We start from the raw sequence: 16,677 nt of genomic DNA on the forward strand, positions 1-16,677 counted from the left end.
AGGTGAGTATGGGGTTGCGGCACTCATCTCGCTTTCAGGCCAAGGGAGCCAGCATTTGTCCACAGACAGTTTTCCAAGTCATGTGGCCAGCATGACTAAACCGCTACTGGCGCATGGAGGACCGTGACGAATGCGAGAGCGCATGGAAACCCCATTTACCTTCCTGCCGCAGCAGTACCTATTTATCTACTTGCATTGGCATGCTTTCGAACTGCTAGGTTGGCAGGAGCTGGGACAGAGCAATGGGAGCTCACCCCGTCACAGGGATTCGAACTGCCAACCTTCTGATCAGCAAACCCAAGAGGCTCAGTGGTTTAGACCATAGTGCCACCCGCATCCCAGTCTTAAGAATATTATAGGGGTGGGGAGGAGAAAGACTAGACCATGTGAAAACTGAGCATAATATTTTGGCTGCAGTTCATTCATTTTCAGCTTTGTATTCTTGTTATATAAAAAACGCACCTAGACATTTCGTTGTTGCGCCCATAACTTAGGTTTAAGATGCCATTTAGCTCCAAGCTTTCATATCTTAGTTTATAACACTGTCCACATACCTCTTAATAATATCACAGTTAGAGCCCAATAAGCATTTGTAAAACCCAAGCATGAACATAGAATTGCGTGAATTCCAACCATAGCTTCACAGTGAACTGTGCTTCCTACCCCAGGCTGGGCTGTAACCAGCTCTTCCCACCTGCAGACCCCTGAGCGAGAGAGACAAAGTGACTTAGAGCGATGCCTTCAGGGCTGCTTGCTTGGCTGTTTATTGTTTTTGGGTGGTTGGGTTTGTTTGCCATCCCCACCCTTTGTCCCCTTCCCTCTCTCCCTGCTTGCCTTTGTCACGCAGAGGAAGGCACGCAGAGCTGACAGGTTTCCCTCCGAGCAAATTGAAACCCCATTGCTGCCTTCAGGGCCCTGACCTTTTCCTCGCAGCAGACAGAGAAGCAGGCTTGACTTTGCTGTGGGTAGAGCTTTCAAGGAGGCTAATGCTTATCCTGCGCAAGTGATGTGGAAGCACAGAATTTAGTACTGGCTGATTCTGCAGCTGCACTACTTAAACATAGAGTTTGGTATCGGAGCAGAGTTCATTTTCTTTTTTAACCTGCAAGTTTCTAGCCCCTGTGGTTATGAATTTAGGCTGGGAAAAGTGTGGGGATCGTTTGTTGTGGTGCCAGGCACTTGACCGTAGGAATCAGGATTTCCTGGGGTCAAGGGGCAGGGGTTCAATAGATCCTTTGGTGGTATTCAGCTAAGTTTTATGCAGAGCAGACCCACTGAAATTAATGAACATGATTCCGTTAGGTCCATTAATAGGTCTTCTCTGAGTTAAACGTAGTGGAATGCTGCTCATGGCTTGCTATTATATCCACTGTAAGAGAACCAATCAGAACAGAACTATTAGAACTTGTCCCAACGGCAAAATTGAGCTACCTATAACAATTCCAAACATTCTGTCACATTCTAGTGTAACCAAGAAACAGTCTAGGATGGAGCTCAGCAGTGAGTGGGTGGAAATTTGGTGGAATGGAGCAGGCCTTTATTTATTTAATAATATATACACCATTTGATTGTAAAAGCAAAGCAAAACTTCAAAGCAGGTTACAAAAATAATAAAAAAATTAAACTATTGGTAACAACTAGGGCTGGGTGATATATCAATAAATCCTCCAAAACTGGTTTGATGTCCATATTGCAATATCGGTTTCATAACTTTTGACTTGGCAATATATTGCGAATCGTGATGTGTGTATGCGTGTTATGCAAAAATCACAATGCGGGAAAAACCGTGAAGGCAGCCAATGGTTCTCTCAGTTCCTGTTAACTCTGTTGGTTCAGCAATCCCCTGCCTCATACAGGGGGGCAGCGAATCACAAGAGCAGGCACCGGCAAAAATCACAATGCGGGGGAAACTGTGAAGCCCACCAAAGTCTCTACATAGCTTCATCCTTATTTCAGACATCGTGATAGATCGAAATATTGCAGTGTTTAGCTGGTGATGCATCGCAATGTTGAAAACCAGATATTGCCCAGCCCTAGCAACAAGAGTTAAAAACAGCTATTTAAAACATTCAAATAATAATTAAAATCAACAACAAGCTAAAAATAGATTAAAACACATGTAAACATTCTACATACTTGGGCACTAGAATATCAGATTCTTACAAACACAGAATGGGTATTACGTGGCACCTGTAACAGGGCCAGTTTTGCAGATCAAAACAGTGGGCCGATACAGAATAAAGCAATCTCACAGGTAAACTTGCAGGCTTGATTCTCAATAACTGGAAGCCACTGGTATATACTGAACGGTGTCCCCAAGCATATTATCTTGCTTTCTGTCATACAAATAAATGGCTACTAGCAATTCTTACAAGATAAAATGTGCCAGGGGGAGATGGTTGTGATGATGGCAAAACTTCCCTCTACCACAGACCCTGGATGGCTTGTTCGCACATGAGGTTTCTGTGCACACAGAGATGGACTGCACCCACCAGGACTTCTTGCAAGATACAAGCTCTTCCTCCATGCCAGTGTTTTTCCATCTTGGACTCCCTGGTGCTGTTGCTCTACAGTTTTCATCATCTCCAGCCAGCTGAGCCAGTGGTTAGAGATTATGGGAGTTGCAGCCAAACATCTGGGGAATCCAACACTGAAGAATGCTGTTTTGCACATATAATGCTTGTAATAATGATAGACGTTTTGTTAATTGTCAGATAATCTGGACTTGGCTGTGACTAACAGGGCAGCTTGTTCTGCCGTGACAGCTGCCAAGATCTGCCATGATTTTGTTCAAAGCGATTTAATTTACTGTGGTGGTGGTGGGCAATTCTGTATGAATATAATTCTGCCTTTAGTGTAACTTCTGTTGTTTGTTATTATGGGCTTTCTTTATGTCTCAATTAAGTGGTTCTCAAATTTTACGCCCTCGGGTAACCTTTTCTGCATCCATTTTTATGCTGTTAAATCTCTCCAGATCAAATGTGAAACATTGCAGTGTTTTTTTTTAAGGGGAGGGGGCGGAATTAGGGCACACTCTATTTACATGAAGCGTAAGGCCTGTTGGTCTTAGCTGTCAATGCTGCATAAGTAGAAAGCATGTACTCTAGAACAGGATCGAGGGTTTGTGGTTTTTTTCAGGGGGCCTGTGTTGGATTGCAGCTATGCTGATTCTAACAAATTGCAGATTGTGCTATGTTTTCGTGTGAAAGTGGTTCAACTAAACCTGTAGTTTTTTAAGCCCTTCCTCTGTCTCCTTTTGATGGGGAGTTGAACTGGTGGCCTTCTGGTTTCTGTGGTCATGCCCCCTGCTGGTTGAGCCACTTATAGCCACGAAGGGGAAGGGGGAATAGGACAATATTGAGCTATCTTGGCTCTAGGATGGCTTCATGCAGGCTATTAATTCTTCTCCCCACCCTACCCAAACAAACTGTTTTGCTCTGGATCTTTCCCTGAGCAACCATTCAAGTGGGCTGAAATTCAGGACCATCTGCTCTGTGTGTTCCCTGCTCCTTGTACAGACTACCTGGTCGCTGGCCGTGGTGCTGGAAGCTGTGCTTGGATACTTTTTACTAACCAGCAATTGACTCTAGACCAGTGCTCTTCAACATTGCGGTCTCCAGCTATCATTGGACTACAGTTCCCATCAAGTCAGCTTAGCCAATGGCCAGTGGATGAGAGTTGTAGTCTTCACAACCTCCGGGAACCCTATGTTGAAGAGCACTACTTTCAGTTACCTCGGACCTTAGCTCCTGTTGTCCCTCCTCCTTGTCACCCTGATTGGAACCAGGCTTTGGACTGGAACTCCCCCCGCCTCCTCATTGGCCCACTTGTGGGCCTGTCCCAAAGTTCCAGCTAGCTTTTGTTCCCTGTCCTGGCATGGCTCATGTTCCAGCACTGGTGTACTCAGCTGCCTGTGTTGACACCTGTCTTCAGCCAAAAGGGTAAACAGCCCTTCTGTGTGGCATGCGTGTTTTCGCTTCTTATATTATGTAATGCAGTGATCTAATGTGGTGGTGATGCAGTTTCTTTGTGCTAAACGTGCCCAATTCCTTTGACTTTCCTTCATCAGAGTTGCCATTCAACCCGTCATTGCCTCCTCTTAAAGTGAAACCGTCCCTGCCCCCACCTCCCCAGTGGCTTGTAAGCAAGTGTGAGGACTGGGCCCTGGTTTAAACGCAGCCCTGGGACTAGGGAGCACAGCTGCCTTTAGTCCTGGAGTGTGTGGAAGGGGGGCAAGGGGGAGGCTCTGGATTCACTAGCAGCGTGGAGCGGAAGGGGTTATCTCCGTATCGGGGAAACTCCAGCGAGCCAACGAATGGCTTGCCTCTTCCTCAGGCACTGCGTATGCAGAGTGGAAAGACTCACGTCTTGACAGCTGCAGCAGTTCCTGGGAAACAGGAGCATGCCTCTCTCCCTCCTCTCATCCATGCCTGGATGTGGAAGATTCTCATCACTCTGAGAGCTTTTGCACTTATTTTTCTTCCTTTCTGTCATCCCTTGTCCACCTAAATGCAATTTCTTCACCTATAGCAGGTCTCCCCCCCCCCCCGGTTCATTTCTAGATGATCGCTCTCTCTCACTCACTCACTATTTTTCATGCTCTGCTGAGTGCTGTTGCTTCCTTTCACGGCCCAGCTGCCTGTCTCACTTTGCCTTCATGAAGATTTATGGAACTGCAGTAATAAACTGTGTTTGAGCGATTCTCTTTTCCGATAATCCTCGGGCGAGCGCCCAATAGGGTGGGTGTGATCTGAGCGAGCCTGCATTCATGTCCAGCCTGGGACCCCTCCCCATCTTGGCGTCGTCCGGCGAGGCACCAGCAGCCGTGCTACGTACCTAGCAAGGTTTTCCAGGATTGCTTTTTGGAGAGGATTCGCCACTGTTTTCTTGTCTTTTAAAAAAAACCTCTTGTAAAGGCCACACTTTTCCTGCCTCACATTTTTCTGAGGAAAAGGGGCTACGGCCTTGTACCTGGTTAGCATCCTCAGGTGTGTCTTCCAGACAAGAACAGGCAAGAAGCCTTCAGCTGCAGGTAAAAGGAGAGCGAATGGATGGGTCAGTACAGAAGAGCTTTAATCCTTCACTTGCTCCAGTGAAGCCCTCCAATGCAGCTCCCTTCCTAGAAGGATTTTATCCTGGCATTGCTTTGCCTTCTCTTCAGATTCTGGCTTGAGGAGCTCCTGCGCGTGTGAGGCAAGCCCTTTCTTTTTCTTCTTGGTCTGCAGCTTGGAAACTACCTGGTTGGAGTGGCATCGTTCCAGCTTGCTTGGAGCTCCTCCTGAATTATACAAAGGGTAAGGGAAATGTTTTTCATTAGCCCAGTTTGTCCCTCTGAACAAATGGAGGCCCTGGTGCCTGTAATCTCGGGGTTCCCCTGCTTCCCTCTATGCCACACCCCAGACAAAACTTCGCTTTCTGAATCTGAACCACTCATCCAGCCATCGCTGCCACAAATTTTGAGCCTGGTTGGCTGTTTGGTTCTAGGCAGGGTGTGAGGAGCCACCTGGCTTTCCTTGGGGTAGTCGGTTGCTAGGCAACACCCTTCCCCTGGAACAAAATGGCCGTTTGGGACCAGAACCTGGTGGGACAGAATGAGAGGCACCGCCTGAGTCCTTCTCACTGCCACTGAGCTTGCCTTCTATAAACCAGCAGTGGGGCATAGCCAGCCAGCTGCAGCAGCTGGCAAAAGGATACCCCTGCAGGCCTGAATCTTACAGGTAGGCCATTGCCCTTTTTGCTTGGTCTCGTATAGGTGCTGCTTCACACGTGACAAGGGGGTGACACTGGTTTTCCTATGCTGGGAGTCCAGGAGTTGTGTGCATAAGAAGCGTGCCGCTAACAGGGCTAGGCATCTGTGTCTGCAACATGCATGGTACAGGTTCACATTAAAAGCATAAAGTGGGAAGGATCGTAGGTCAGTGGCAACATCTGCATTGCATGTGGATGGTCAGTCCTTGGACTCTCCAGGTAGGGCTGAGCTCCTTGCATGAAACCCTGGAGAACTGCTGCCAGTCAGTGCAGACAGTGCTGAGCTAGTCGGACCAATGGTCTGACTCAGTATAAGGAAGCTTCCTATGTTCCTAAGCTTTGAAAGCTCTTGAACTTGAGGCTTGATGTTCTTGTTGCAGACCATAGCACTGCCCTGGCATGAAAGTGGTTAAAGCCCACTGTAGTGAGGAGGGAAGGGAGGCAGCCAGCGGGGGTGGGGGCTGGATTAATTTGCTTCTCCATCTCTCTCACTTCCTCTTTGTCTCTTTGCTTCTGCTGCATTGTGGAGAGAGAAAAAACCCACCATCTCTTTCTTGCTCAAATCGCTTCTGGCATTCCGCACAGAACCCCGGCCATTAGCTGCCGCGAGAGATGCTGAGGCCGGCGAGGGTGGTCTGTAAGCTGGGCAGAGCCTCGGGCAGCTTGCCATTGTTCATGGAGCATGATGGGAACCTGAGAGCTTTTGGCAGCTGGAGGGGATGTGGGGGGGGGGGGAGAGAAATTGGCAGGGGTGGACAGCTCCACATGAGAGGGTGGGTAATGGGAGCGAAATAAAGGCAAGATACGGAGGTCTGGTGTGGTATCAGGGAAAAACAAATGGGGGGCGGATGGGTTTCAAGGCCTCTAGATTATTTATGACCTTAATGTTGCGCCACCGGAATCACTTTCAGGATTTAGCCACAGCAGCAGATGCAGGACACCTGCCAAAAATCCAGATTCTGCCCAAAGGCCCAGTTCATCCCTATCATAATCGTTTAATTTGCATGACATGAAATCAGAGCCTGTTTTGTTCCAGTGCACTTTGGTGCATGAGTTGGAAAATCCAAATCTCTCCCCTCCCTCCTTTCCTTGAACGGGGGATGCAGTCCACTGGGAAGGGGCCATGGCTCAGAAGAAAAACATTTGCCTTGCATGCAGAAGGTCCCAAGTTCAATCCCTGACATCTCCAGGCAGGCTGGACTAGGCTGGGAGAAACCCCCTGCTCGAAATCCTGGAGAGCTGCTGCCAGTCAGTGGAGGCAACACTGACCTAAATGGATTGCCGGTCTGACTCAATGTTAAAGCAGCGTCATATGCTCCTGTACTGTACAAGCACCATTCATTTGAATGGTGCTTGCAAAGAAGGCTTTATCTGTTTTCCTTTCACGTTTTAAGGAAATAAAGAATGGGGGTTGGGAAAAGGCTTTGGTGAACAGATGGCATAAATACCAGGTTCAGAAGGAGTGCATTTTTCATATTTTTGGGGACTGCGGTCCAACACATAGTTAAATGTGTTTCAGTCTAGTTGCTGTTTCCCCTGGAGTTAGCCCCAGCATCAAATCGGGGCTGTGGTGCACAATTCGCTTCAACATTTCAAAGCAAAATATACAAGTTTCCAGCCCTTATGGCTGTACAGAAAATAACCTCAGAAGAATCTGGGCAACAAGAAATCTGGGCAGTGGTCATTAAAACCACTCAGGGAGACTTAAAACTTGCTGTCATCAAGGCTTGAGTGTATTGCACACCTTTTTGGCCCTTCTCTATAAGCAGTAGAGGGAGTAAAATGGGACATAAACCCACATAAGAAGCTTTTCGTGATTTACATCATTTGCAGAATTTGTTTCTTCCTTAGCCCAAATATGGGTGCCTTTTTTGGTTGCTGCACCTTGAGGACTAGAAGACTGACACAGAGCTGGAATCCTGAGCAAGGAGCAGTCCCACTGCTTTAGAGAGGTAGAACCACCTTGGCATTGTTACGTTTCTGAGCACAATTCAAAGTGTTGGTGCTGACCTTTAAAGCCCTAAATGGCCACGGCCCAGGATACCTGAAGGAGCGTCTCCACCCCTGTCGTTCAGCCTGGACACTGAGGTCCAGCTCCGAGGGCCTTCTGGCGATTCCCTCACTGTGAGAAGCCAAGTTACAGGGAACCAGGCAGAGGGCCTTCTCGGTAGTGGCACCCACCCTGTGGAACGCCCTCCCATCATATGTCAAGGAAATAAACAACTATCTGAATTTTAGAAGACATCTGAAGGCAGCACTGTTTAGGGAAGTTTTTAATGACTGATGTTTTAATGTGTTTTTAATCTTTTGTTGGAAGCCGCCCAGAGTGGCTAGGGAAATCCAGCCAGATAGGCAGGGTATAAATAATAAATTATTATTATTATTATTATTATTATTATTATTATTATTATTATTCAGACACCTGACTTAGAATGCTGTAAGTGGGGTAGACCATTAACCAATCAGGGCAATGAGAGGTCCTACAGTATGGTAGAGAAATATGGGCCAGACTCTCCACTTTTAGGTTATCCACAATAGCTCGGTGAAGAGTTTATCCTTGCCCAAGTGACCTTGCCTGGTCAGCTTTCCCCAGGAGCATCATGAAATACCATTTGGGGCATAATGGGAAGGCATGATTGAATGAGCTATGGTGCAGCAGATGGAAAGGGTGGGCACCCTGTACTTGGAATGAGTCTCCATGCAAAGCAATGTGGCCAAATTAATTTTTTTCTCCCACTGCTCTCTGATCATGATAACCCCAATCTCTAATTTTCTGTATTGGGCTCTTTCTCAAGTTCTGCATAGACTTCAGGCTCCCACTCCTCATCCATAAACTCTCCACCTATCTGTAAATGGGTTAACTGAATTATATCCCTATCTTTCTCCCTGCTCAGCCACTTTGCCTCCTTGTTCCGACCCTTCAACCTCCTGTTAGGCTGCTGCAATACCCTCCCCTCTCAGTTTTTCTGTCTCCTGTCTCCTGAAGACCCACTTCTTCAAATCACCTTAGGTTCCTCTCCATGGCTACCTGTCCTCCTCTTCCATCTCCCATTAGCCATTTGTTCAGTTCCTGTCACCTTCCCTTCATTGCTGTTTTGATCATTTCATATATGCTTTCGAACGCCCATCCACCCATTCCTGGGCTCCTGTCCATGGGCATAGCTGGGGGTGGGGAGCTGCTCCCCTAATCAGTAAAAATCAATAAAAATACATAGCTAACGCAGGTTCTGCCCCCCCAACAAAAGGCCTGAAACCCTTAACAAAAATCCTGGCTACGCCCATGCTCCTGTGCCCTTTGCAGCTGTGTGATTGACAGGAGGAGACTTAGCAGGGGGAGCCTTTTCTCACTGCTCCATCTCCATGCCAGGAAAAGGTTCCCCTGGCAGCTTTCCGTTTGTTGTGGCAGCTTTTAAAGGAACAGGTGCCATGCTCCTGCCAAAAATAAGTTGGCAACACAGGCTGCGTACACGGGGTTGACACATTGCCATCTGTTTTGTGCTAAATCTCTGCATTTTTGTGCTGTACAGCAATGATTGCAGTCACTCAGCATTTGCGGAGTGCTCTCTCCTCTCCCCCCCACTCTTCCACTGGAGGATTTATCCATTCGGTTCTATCCATCTTCGGATGCACTTTATCTTTCTGCAGCAGATGCCAAAGCTGCAAGGGAGGGATGCTGCAAAAGGGGGCGGGAGGACACCGGCACTCTCAGGTTAGCCTTGCATCTCGAGCTCTCACCTGCCTCTTATGTTTAACCCAAGGTCCCCCCTGTTCCTTTGCAAGGTTTGCCCCCACCCTCCACCCTGCTTTCAAATTGCCACCTGCTGGGTTTCAGGGCTAGCTGGGTGCTAACTGCTCCACCTGTCCTGGTTGTTTTTTTGGGAAAAAACAAGGCTGGCCGTAGACAAGGGAAGCTTGTGGGAAGAAATGGTTATTTATTTATTTATTTAAAGACCACAAACAGCACCATGGTTATCCCGTTTTGCAGTTAGCACAAAAGGCCTTTAAGAGAGAGAAAAAAAGAAAATCGTTCTCTTTAGCAGTCAGGAGAGGTGGCATGTTCCACCATCGGAGCGTGTAATTAGAGAGAAGGGAACTGCATGCTGATGCTTTAGCTGTTGGGGTTAAGAGGGAGGAAAGAGAGTGTGTGAGAGAGAGAGCTCACAGTGTAGCCTTCTCCAGGAGCATTGCAGCACAGATTCCTAAGCAGATTCCTCAGGGAGAAATATTTCAACTACACACTCCGTCTCCCATCCCCTGCTGCTGATTTCCAGAAGGTCCATAGCAACCATTTTCTGTGCACTTAACCTGGGAGTTGGACCATTCAAATTCTGCAGAACTTACTTCTGAGTAGGCAGGCTAAGGACCAAGTTTCATTCTCCAGTATCTCCATGTAGGGCTTGTGAGACAGCCCCACCCCCTACCTGCCAGCCAGTCAGTGCACGCTTTATTAAGGGTCAGACTTTGCCTAAGGCAGCTTCTTATGTTCCTATGTTGTGCGCTTTTAATTGGTGCTGTTGTTAGATGGATCAGCCTCACCTCCTGAAGTGCTGCATCAGGGTCGTTGCTTGTCCTGGCCATGTGCTCTGGGATAAAAAGGCTGGAGTTGTGACTGGAAGTCCTGAGATCTAATCCCGCTTCAGCAATGGACTTGGTGTTTCCACGCTCTGTTGTAAAATGAGGCTGAAACCTCTGGAGGTGAATTTGAGGTGGGGAGCAATCTAGGGATGCTAAACGATGGTCAGAATTTGAGATCCTTGCTTCTGTTCACTCTGGTCTGAAGATGCTATACCAGCAGGGAGTGAGGTCTAGAAGAGCCCTCTATGGCATAAGAGGCACTCTGCATGTGTATAAAAGCACCCTTTTCTGTTTAGGATATCACAGCATATCTTTCGGGATTGATATTTTACATTGGAGGGAAATTTCTGGGGCTAAGCCCTTGTAAAATGGACAGAGGGGGACATTCATTCTTGGGCGGTGCACAAATATTGCGAATAAATAAAATAAATAAAACTGTGGTGCCTTGTGAGTCCCTCCTGCCCACCCAACAGAGCTAGATCAAAGCCATGTTGTACTTTTTTCACAGAAAGGCTCACTGTTTCACTGAAATAGGGGGGTGGGGGTGGAACGCAATGCAAATTTTGTAGTCAGAAAAACCAGTTTTGGCAAGTGAGAAGGATAAAATGGTGCAGATGTTTTCCATTATGCAAATGACATCTGATTGTGGACAGAATTACTCTTCAGCATCAGCAGAAGCGGTGATGGTTTACCGGAGATACTGATACCAGCGCTAGCTCTGGTACTTCTAAAGCTTTCCATCTCGCTGCCCCTTAATCAACTCCCTTGTCTCTCTTTACATGCCTTCTTGCTCCGTTGCATTGCCCAAGATCATCTACTGTCAAATCTCTTTTGTCCGTTACGCCAAGACCTGCTTCCAATGGACCTTCCCCTCTGTGTTGTCATCCTTGGGCATCTCCCCTCCCTCTCTTTGCTGCCTCCCCTGCTGTCTAAATTTAGACTGTAAACTCCTCGGGGCACGGACCTGTCTTTCCTACTTACGTTACTCTGTAAAATGCCATGGTGCAGTGATGGCATTATATAGCTCTCTTGCTTTATTTCGTTTTTTTAAAAGCCAATGTCCAAAATTATATCATACTCTAGGAGCTGGGAACTTGCGGCTCCCATGATTCCTGACCATTAGCCAATGTGTTTGGTGCTCATAGGAGCCTCCATCCCTGGTACAGGCAGAAATGCATCATTCCTGTATCCTGAGTGTACAGCATCTCGAACACTCTTGTTTTGCATAGGGATATAGGAAGGTGCTGTTGTGGACTGGTTGGACACAGAAAAATGGTGGAAGGAACCAGCTGGGGAACCACCAAAGGATGAAGGCTCAGAGCCCAGGGAGTTGTGGTGGGACAATGTGATGAGTGGTCAGAGGTAGAAGAGAAAGAAGACTGGGAAGAGGAGGTGTTGGAAGCTGAAGAGGTAATTGGACTTAGTGAGCAGGGAAAGTCGGTAGCGGAGAGAAATCCAGGATCAGAGGCAGACGCTGAAGGCAGCAAGTGGGAGGAGGGAAGCCAAGAGGCTGAGATGAATCAGGCTGCTGAAGAAGCGCGGGTGTCTTCCCCTCCTTCTGCGACAAGCTCCCCTCCCCACTTGTCTCCCAGATCCAGAAGAGGCATGAAAAAGGTGGAGGAGAGTTGACTGCATGCAGGCACAGTCTCCAATTGCTTGGAAAAAAAGCCCTGGGGAGGAGGGGACTTAGATGACTGTGAGGATGTGGAGCTGTGCTCATTAGACCTGACGCTCAGCCATGTGAAGATTGTGGTTTTGCTAATAAAGAGTTAACTCCAACTTTGAACGGTGTGATTTACTGTCAGCTCGCTCTTTGACGGCTATAATGAGTCAGACCATTGGTCCATCTAGCTCAGTATCTCCCACATTGACTGGCAGTGGCTTTCCAGGGTTTCAGGTAGGGGCCTCTCTTTGCCCTTCCTGCAGATGTTGGGGATCGATCCTGGGACCCTTTACAAGCAATGCATATGCTTTACCTCTGAGCCACATCTTCAGCTAAATGAGGGCATTTCACAAGGTCATTTGGGTCATTTGGCCTCCATGCATTCTAAAGGCTTCCAACTGGACATCTGTATTATCTGTTGACTCCTGTAGGGTCTTTAATTGATCAAACACATCATTCCTTACCTAATTGTAAAGCCACTTTTGGTGCCAAACTTAACTTTAAAAAGCTGGGTATAAATACATTAAATAAATGGTGAATAATTGCAAGTTGTAGCAGAAAGATCCCACCTGGTGTGTACACCAAGGAACCTCTGATTTTAAACCCCAAGTGAGTTTATTCAAACCTGATCTTGATTAATGCTCTCATAATTAATTATGGAAACCAGCTGATACGCTTTTCTAGTAAAATAGGCTTTTTCTAGCAGTCTGAGTACCCCAGATTTCCTGTCTACAAAATATCAGCTTTCTGTATTATTTGCAGAAATACATGAATGACATTGATACATCCTCATTGAGGAGATGGAGTGAGTCAGCGAGGATCAAGCATTGGTAGATAGGAAACTACTTAAAGTCCCATCAGTGTGATGGGATGGATGGTGGTGAATGTCCCTTCTGACACTCCTTCACTCCCTCGCATCCTCTGATCACTATGGCTCTCTCGATACCTCTCCCTTGATCTATTCTGATGCTTTAGTGGGCTGTGGAGAGCAGCTTCATACATGACTATGAAGCAATTTCCAAACCTCCTTGACAGATGAGATGGTGAAGCATGCCACTGGGACAGGAAATGAAAGAGACGTTTGAGCGACATTGTCACAATCAAAAATACTCAACCTCTGGCCACGCTTCCATTTGTTCTGCATCCAGTGGTTTGGGAAATGGTGTACTGCAATCCATGGGTGTATCTATCCTGTTGTTTCTTGGGAAATGCTGCGTTTTGATGCAAACGTGGCATAGGCCCACCTCACAACATCATTGGGCGGATGTGGATAAAGCCCCCCACCCACACTGCCAGGACTCTGTCGATTTGTTTTCATCTGCGTTCAAATGGTCACACTGGGGGGAATGAGGAATCAATCTGCAATGAGCTTTTATTTTTGCAACGAAATAGGCTTCTCAAGAAGCACGTTCCAAGGGCCAAAAGAATATGCAGTAGAACTAAACTGTGTGTGGACTACGTGGAATAAACAAGTAGCCAGTTTCCATTGGTTCTAGAATAAATTGTTGTGTGCATGAAAACTCTTGACTACCCCTCTGGAATTCTGACTGCCAGTGACTCAGTTGCTCTGCAGGCACAAAGGAGCTTGCCTATCGAGCATCTGATTGGTCAGTGGCCTAGCCATGTATGGTACGATACTGTAGATTTCCGCCATGCCTTATGAATTTGTAATCTGTAGACCCATGTTGGGATGCTGTCCCGACTTGTTGATTAAAACCTGAAAAACTTCCAACCATGGTAATAGTTTGAGATCCAAGTGATAGGGAGAGTCTGGACAGTGGGAGGTCTGCAGGAGTCAACAATCCTTCCAGATGCCCTCCTCACTGCGCATTCATGATGACTTGCACTCCTGATGCTATTGGGGCAGTTTTATGCAATCCTGTTCTCAAGACTGATTGTGCCTGCAAAATTTTTCGAATGGTCACACTGCTTCCCTTCCATCCAATGCATATCCTGCAGCTTCCTGCTGAAATACTGTAACTTTTCGGACCACAAACATTTGGGGTCAGGGGGCGGAGGACATCCTGCTTTTATTGGGCTATAGCCCCACCAAACAGCAGAAAGGGCCTCAAAGTAATTTCGGTGCCTAATAGCTAATAAAATGGAGTGATGTTTCGAAGCCCAACAGCTAATAAAATGGAGTGATTTGTGGACGGTCCATTATAAATCCTAGGTAAAAGGTAAAGGACCCCAGATGGTTAAGTCCAATTAAAGGTGACTGTGGGGTTGCAGTGCTCATCTCGCTTTCAGGCTGAGGGAGCCGGCGTTTGTCCACAGACAGCTTTCTGGGTCATGTGGCCAGCATGACTAAACTGCTACTGCACCACTAATGCACTAATAGTGCACCTGTGACATGTTGCAGAAGGAACTTGCCAAATAAATATAACACACACACTACTCTGGAGGGGGCTAAGGTACGATGTGCTGAATGGGACAGAAAGGATCTGGGAGCTGCATTCAAATTCCTTCCTGCTTCTCTGGCTTAGGTGCTGTTGGCAGCTTCTGAATTAGCAGCCCACCTGCCAGGCGACACTTTGCTTTGTGAGGCTATTTATTTACCACCCACCCCAGGATGCCAGCTTTGCTGCTATTTCTGATTCTTTATCTCGTGAGCAGCTGGGCGCCAATTTCTGAGCCAGCTGGGCCAATGGGCACCACTGCAGATAGCTCTTGAGAAAACTGCTTACCTTGTGAATATTTTTTTTTATTAAAAATACTAGTGTCATCTCATTCTAGCCACAGGGAATAAGCAGAGTCAAGAGTGATACTTCTTCTATTTCTCCCCGCCTCCCCCAATTCCTGACTCCATCCCAAACATCTGGCTGTGGGCTTTGTGTCAGATTTGTAGCTCCTTATGTGTGTGTATATTTGCAGTTGCCCCCCCCCCCCGCCCCATCATCCGCAAAGCCCCAAAGTGCAGCAAACTATAGCTATGAAAAGCAAAGTGCAAGGCAACTTGCTGTGCTTTTAACATTTTCAAAAAGAGATGAAGGGAAAGCTAGTCTGAAAGGGCCTCAAATCACAGAAGCTGCATTTGTGGAAGGTGCAGAAACTCAAGGAAGCATTAATGCTGATGAGTGACATAGCATAGAGTTAAGATAGCAGGGCTTTTGTTTGGCTTTTCCCCATGGAGTTCAAGCTTTTTTTAAACACACACACACACACACACACACACACACACACACACACACACACAAAGTGAATTGCTGCTTCTAATGTGTACGCTCATCCCACTTCCACTTGTGGTAAGCAGGCTTCGCAAGTTTGTGCTGTAGGGTGGCCACTGACCCAACGCCAGGAAAGAAGAAATGCATCACCAAAAAAGGAAGACAGACAAGGACACATTAGCATAAAATCTGCATATATTTCATCATGGGCTGGTTGATGCATAGGGATAGTTTGTCAGGGACCCAGGGGAGATTCCAGTGGGATACAGAGAATCCTGGGGAGGAACCAAGTGGGTGTGTGGGGTTCTCAACCTGTTCTCTCAACCCGCCATCCCTGTGGCACGAGCCACAAGCCCCGCCTCCCTCTCCATAGCCATTGGAGCCTATTTTTGACACTTCTGTGGTGCGTTTTGTGCTGTCAGATACTGGCAATAGCCACGCCTCTCCAGGGGGGCACGTTCCTCCTGCCCCATCCATCTGCCAGAGGGCAGAGACACTTTCCCTACCAGCTAGGTCCAGGAGAAACAAAAAGACAGGCAACCGGGGGCAGCAGGTGCCTCCTTCTAGGCAGCGTGTGTGATCGTTTGCTAAGGAGTGGAAACTCTTGCTGAACTAAGTTGAGCCCGCCCCATTCCTTTATAGAGGATAGCATGGGGTGTATTGTTGTTGGATCAGTGCCTTCACTTTGGGTAGTTAGATTTCCTGCCTTTGTGCATCCATACCTGGGATGAGTATTGCTTGCCTGTGCCGTAGACCAGTGTGCCTTAGACCAGTGATTTTCATAATGTACTGCACCAAACTAAACATGGCATTTTTGGAAAAGAATCCTGATTTGAGTTCTTGATCTTTGGTAACTGGGACCCAGGGCATTTTAATATACATGTATAGATGCGTGCTCTGGTCCAGGGGGTCACGAAGAGTCGGATACAGCTAAACAACAACATAGATGCAAATTTGGATCAAGTTTAAGGTAAAGGTAAAGGGACCCCTGACCATTAGGTCCAGTCATGACCGACTCTGGGGTTGTGGCGCTCATCTCGCTTTATGGGCTGAGGGAGCCGGCGTACAGCTTCTGGGTTATGTGGCCAGCCGCTTCTGGTGAACCAGAGCAGTGCATGGAAACGCCGTTTACCTTCCCGCCGGAGCGGTACCTATTTCTCTACTTGCACTTTGACGTGCTTTCGAACTGCTAGGTTGGCAGGAGCAGGGAACGAGCAACAGGAGCTCACCCTGTCGCGGGGATTTGAACCGCCAACCTTCTTATTGACAAGTCCTAGGCTCTGTGGTTTAACCCACAGCGCGTTATCATTTAAATAGAAATAAAAAGAATTTCACCATAGTGGGCAAGCAATACTGCGATCAGATGGCCTGTGCACCTGCCCAGGTGCAGCTCACTGTTGATGGGAACTTCAAGGCCCCTCTTGCTCTCCCATCTTAGGGTTCTGTATCTTTAAACTGGGCTTGGTTTGGTCCATCCTTCAAGTAGAGTATTGTCCCTAGCAAATGTGGCTATCTGGTTGTGCA

General features: G+C 47.3%; 1 protein-coding gene across 18 annotated transcripts in view; it reads left to right on the forward strand.

Annotated features, from left to right (window-relative positions):
- Positions 1-16,677, forward strand: part of SRCIN1 (SRC kinase signaling inhibitor 1) — a 330,260-nt gene that overhangs the window by 152,995 nt on the left and 160,588 nt on the right. For 6 of the 18 annotated variants that reach the window (XR_014557360.1, XM_083708591.1, XM_083708603.1 and 3 more), the window contains exons 1-2: positions 3,859-3,941; positions 5,226-5,294. The exons of the other annotated variants lie outside the window; for them this stretch is intronic. Coding sequence is in view for 5 of the 6 variants with exons in the window: in XM_083708591.1 (XP_083564717.1) it covers positions 3,884-3,941; positions 5,226-5,294 (127 nt within the window). In the remaining variant the exon portion in view is untranslated. Of the gene's footprint in view, positions 1-3,858; positions 3,942-5,225; positions 5,295-16,677 lie in introns of those variants that run through there. 18 annotated transcript variants of the gene reach the window in all.

The sequence above is a fragment of the Podarcis gaigeae genome (assembly GCF_964106915.1).
Source record: "Podarcis gaigeae genome assembly, chromosome: 13".
Taxonomy (NCBI): domain Eukaryota; kingdom Metazoa; phylum Chordata; class Lepidosauria; order Squamata; family Lacertidae; genus Podarcis; species Podarcis gaigeae.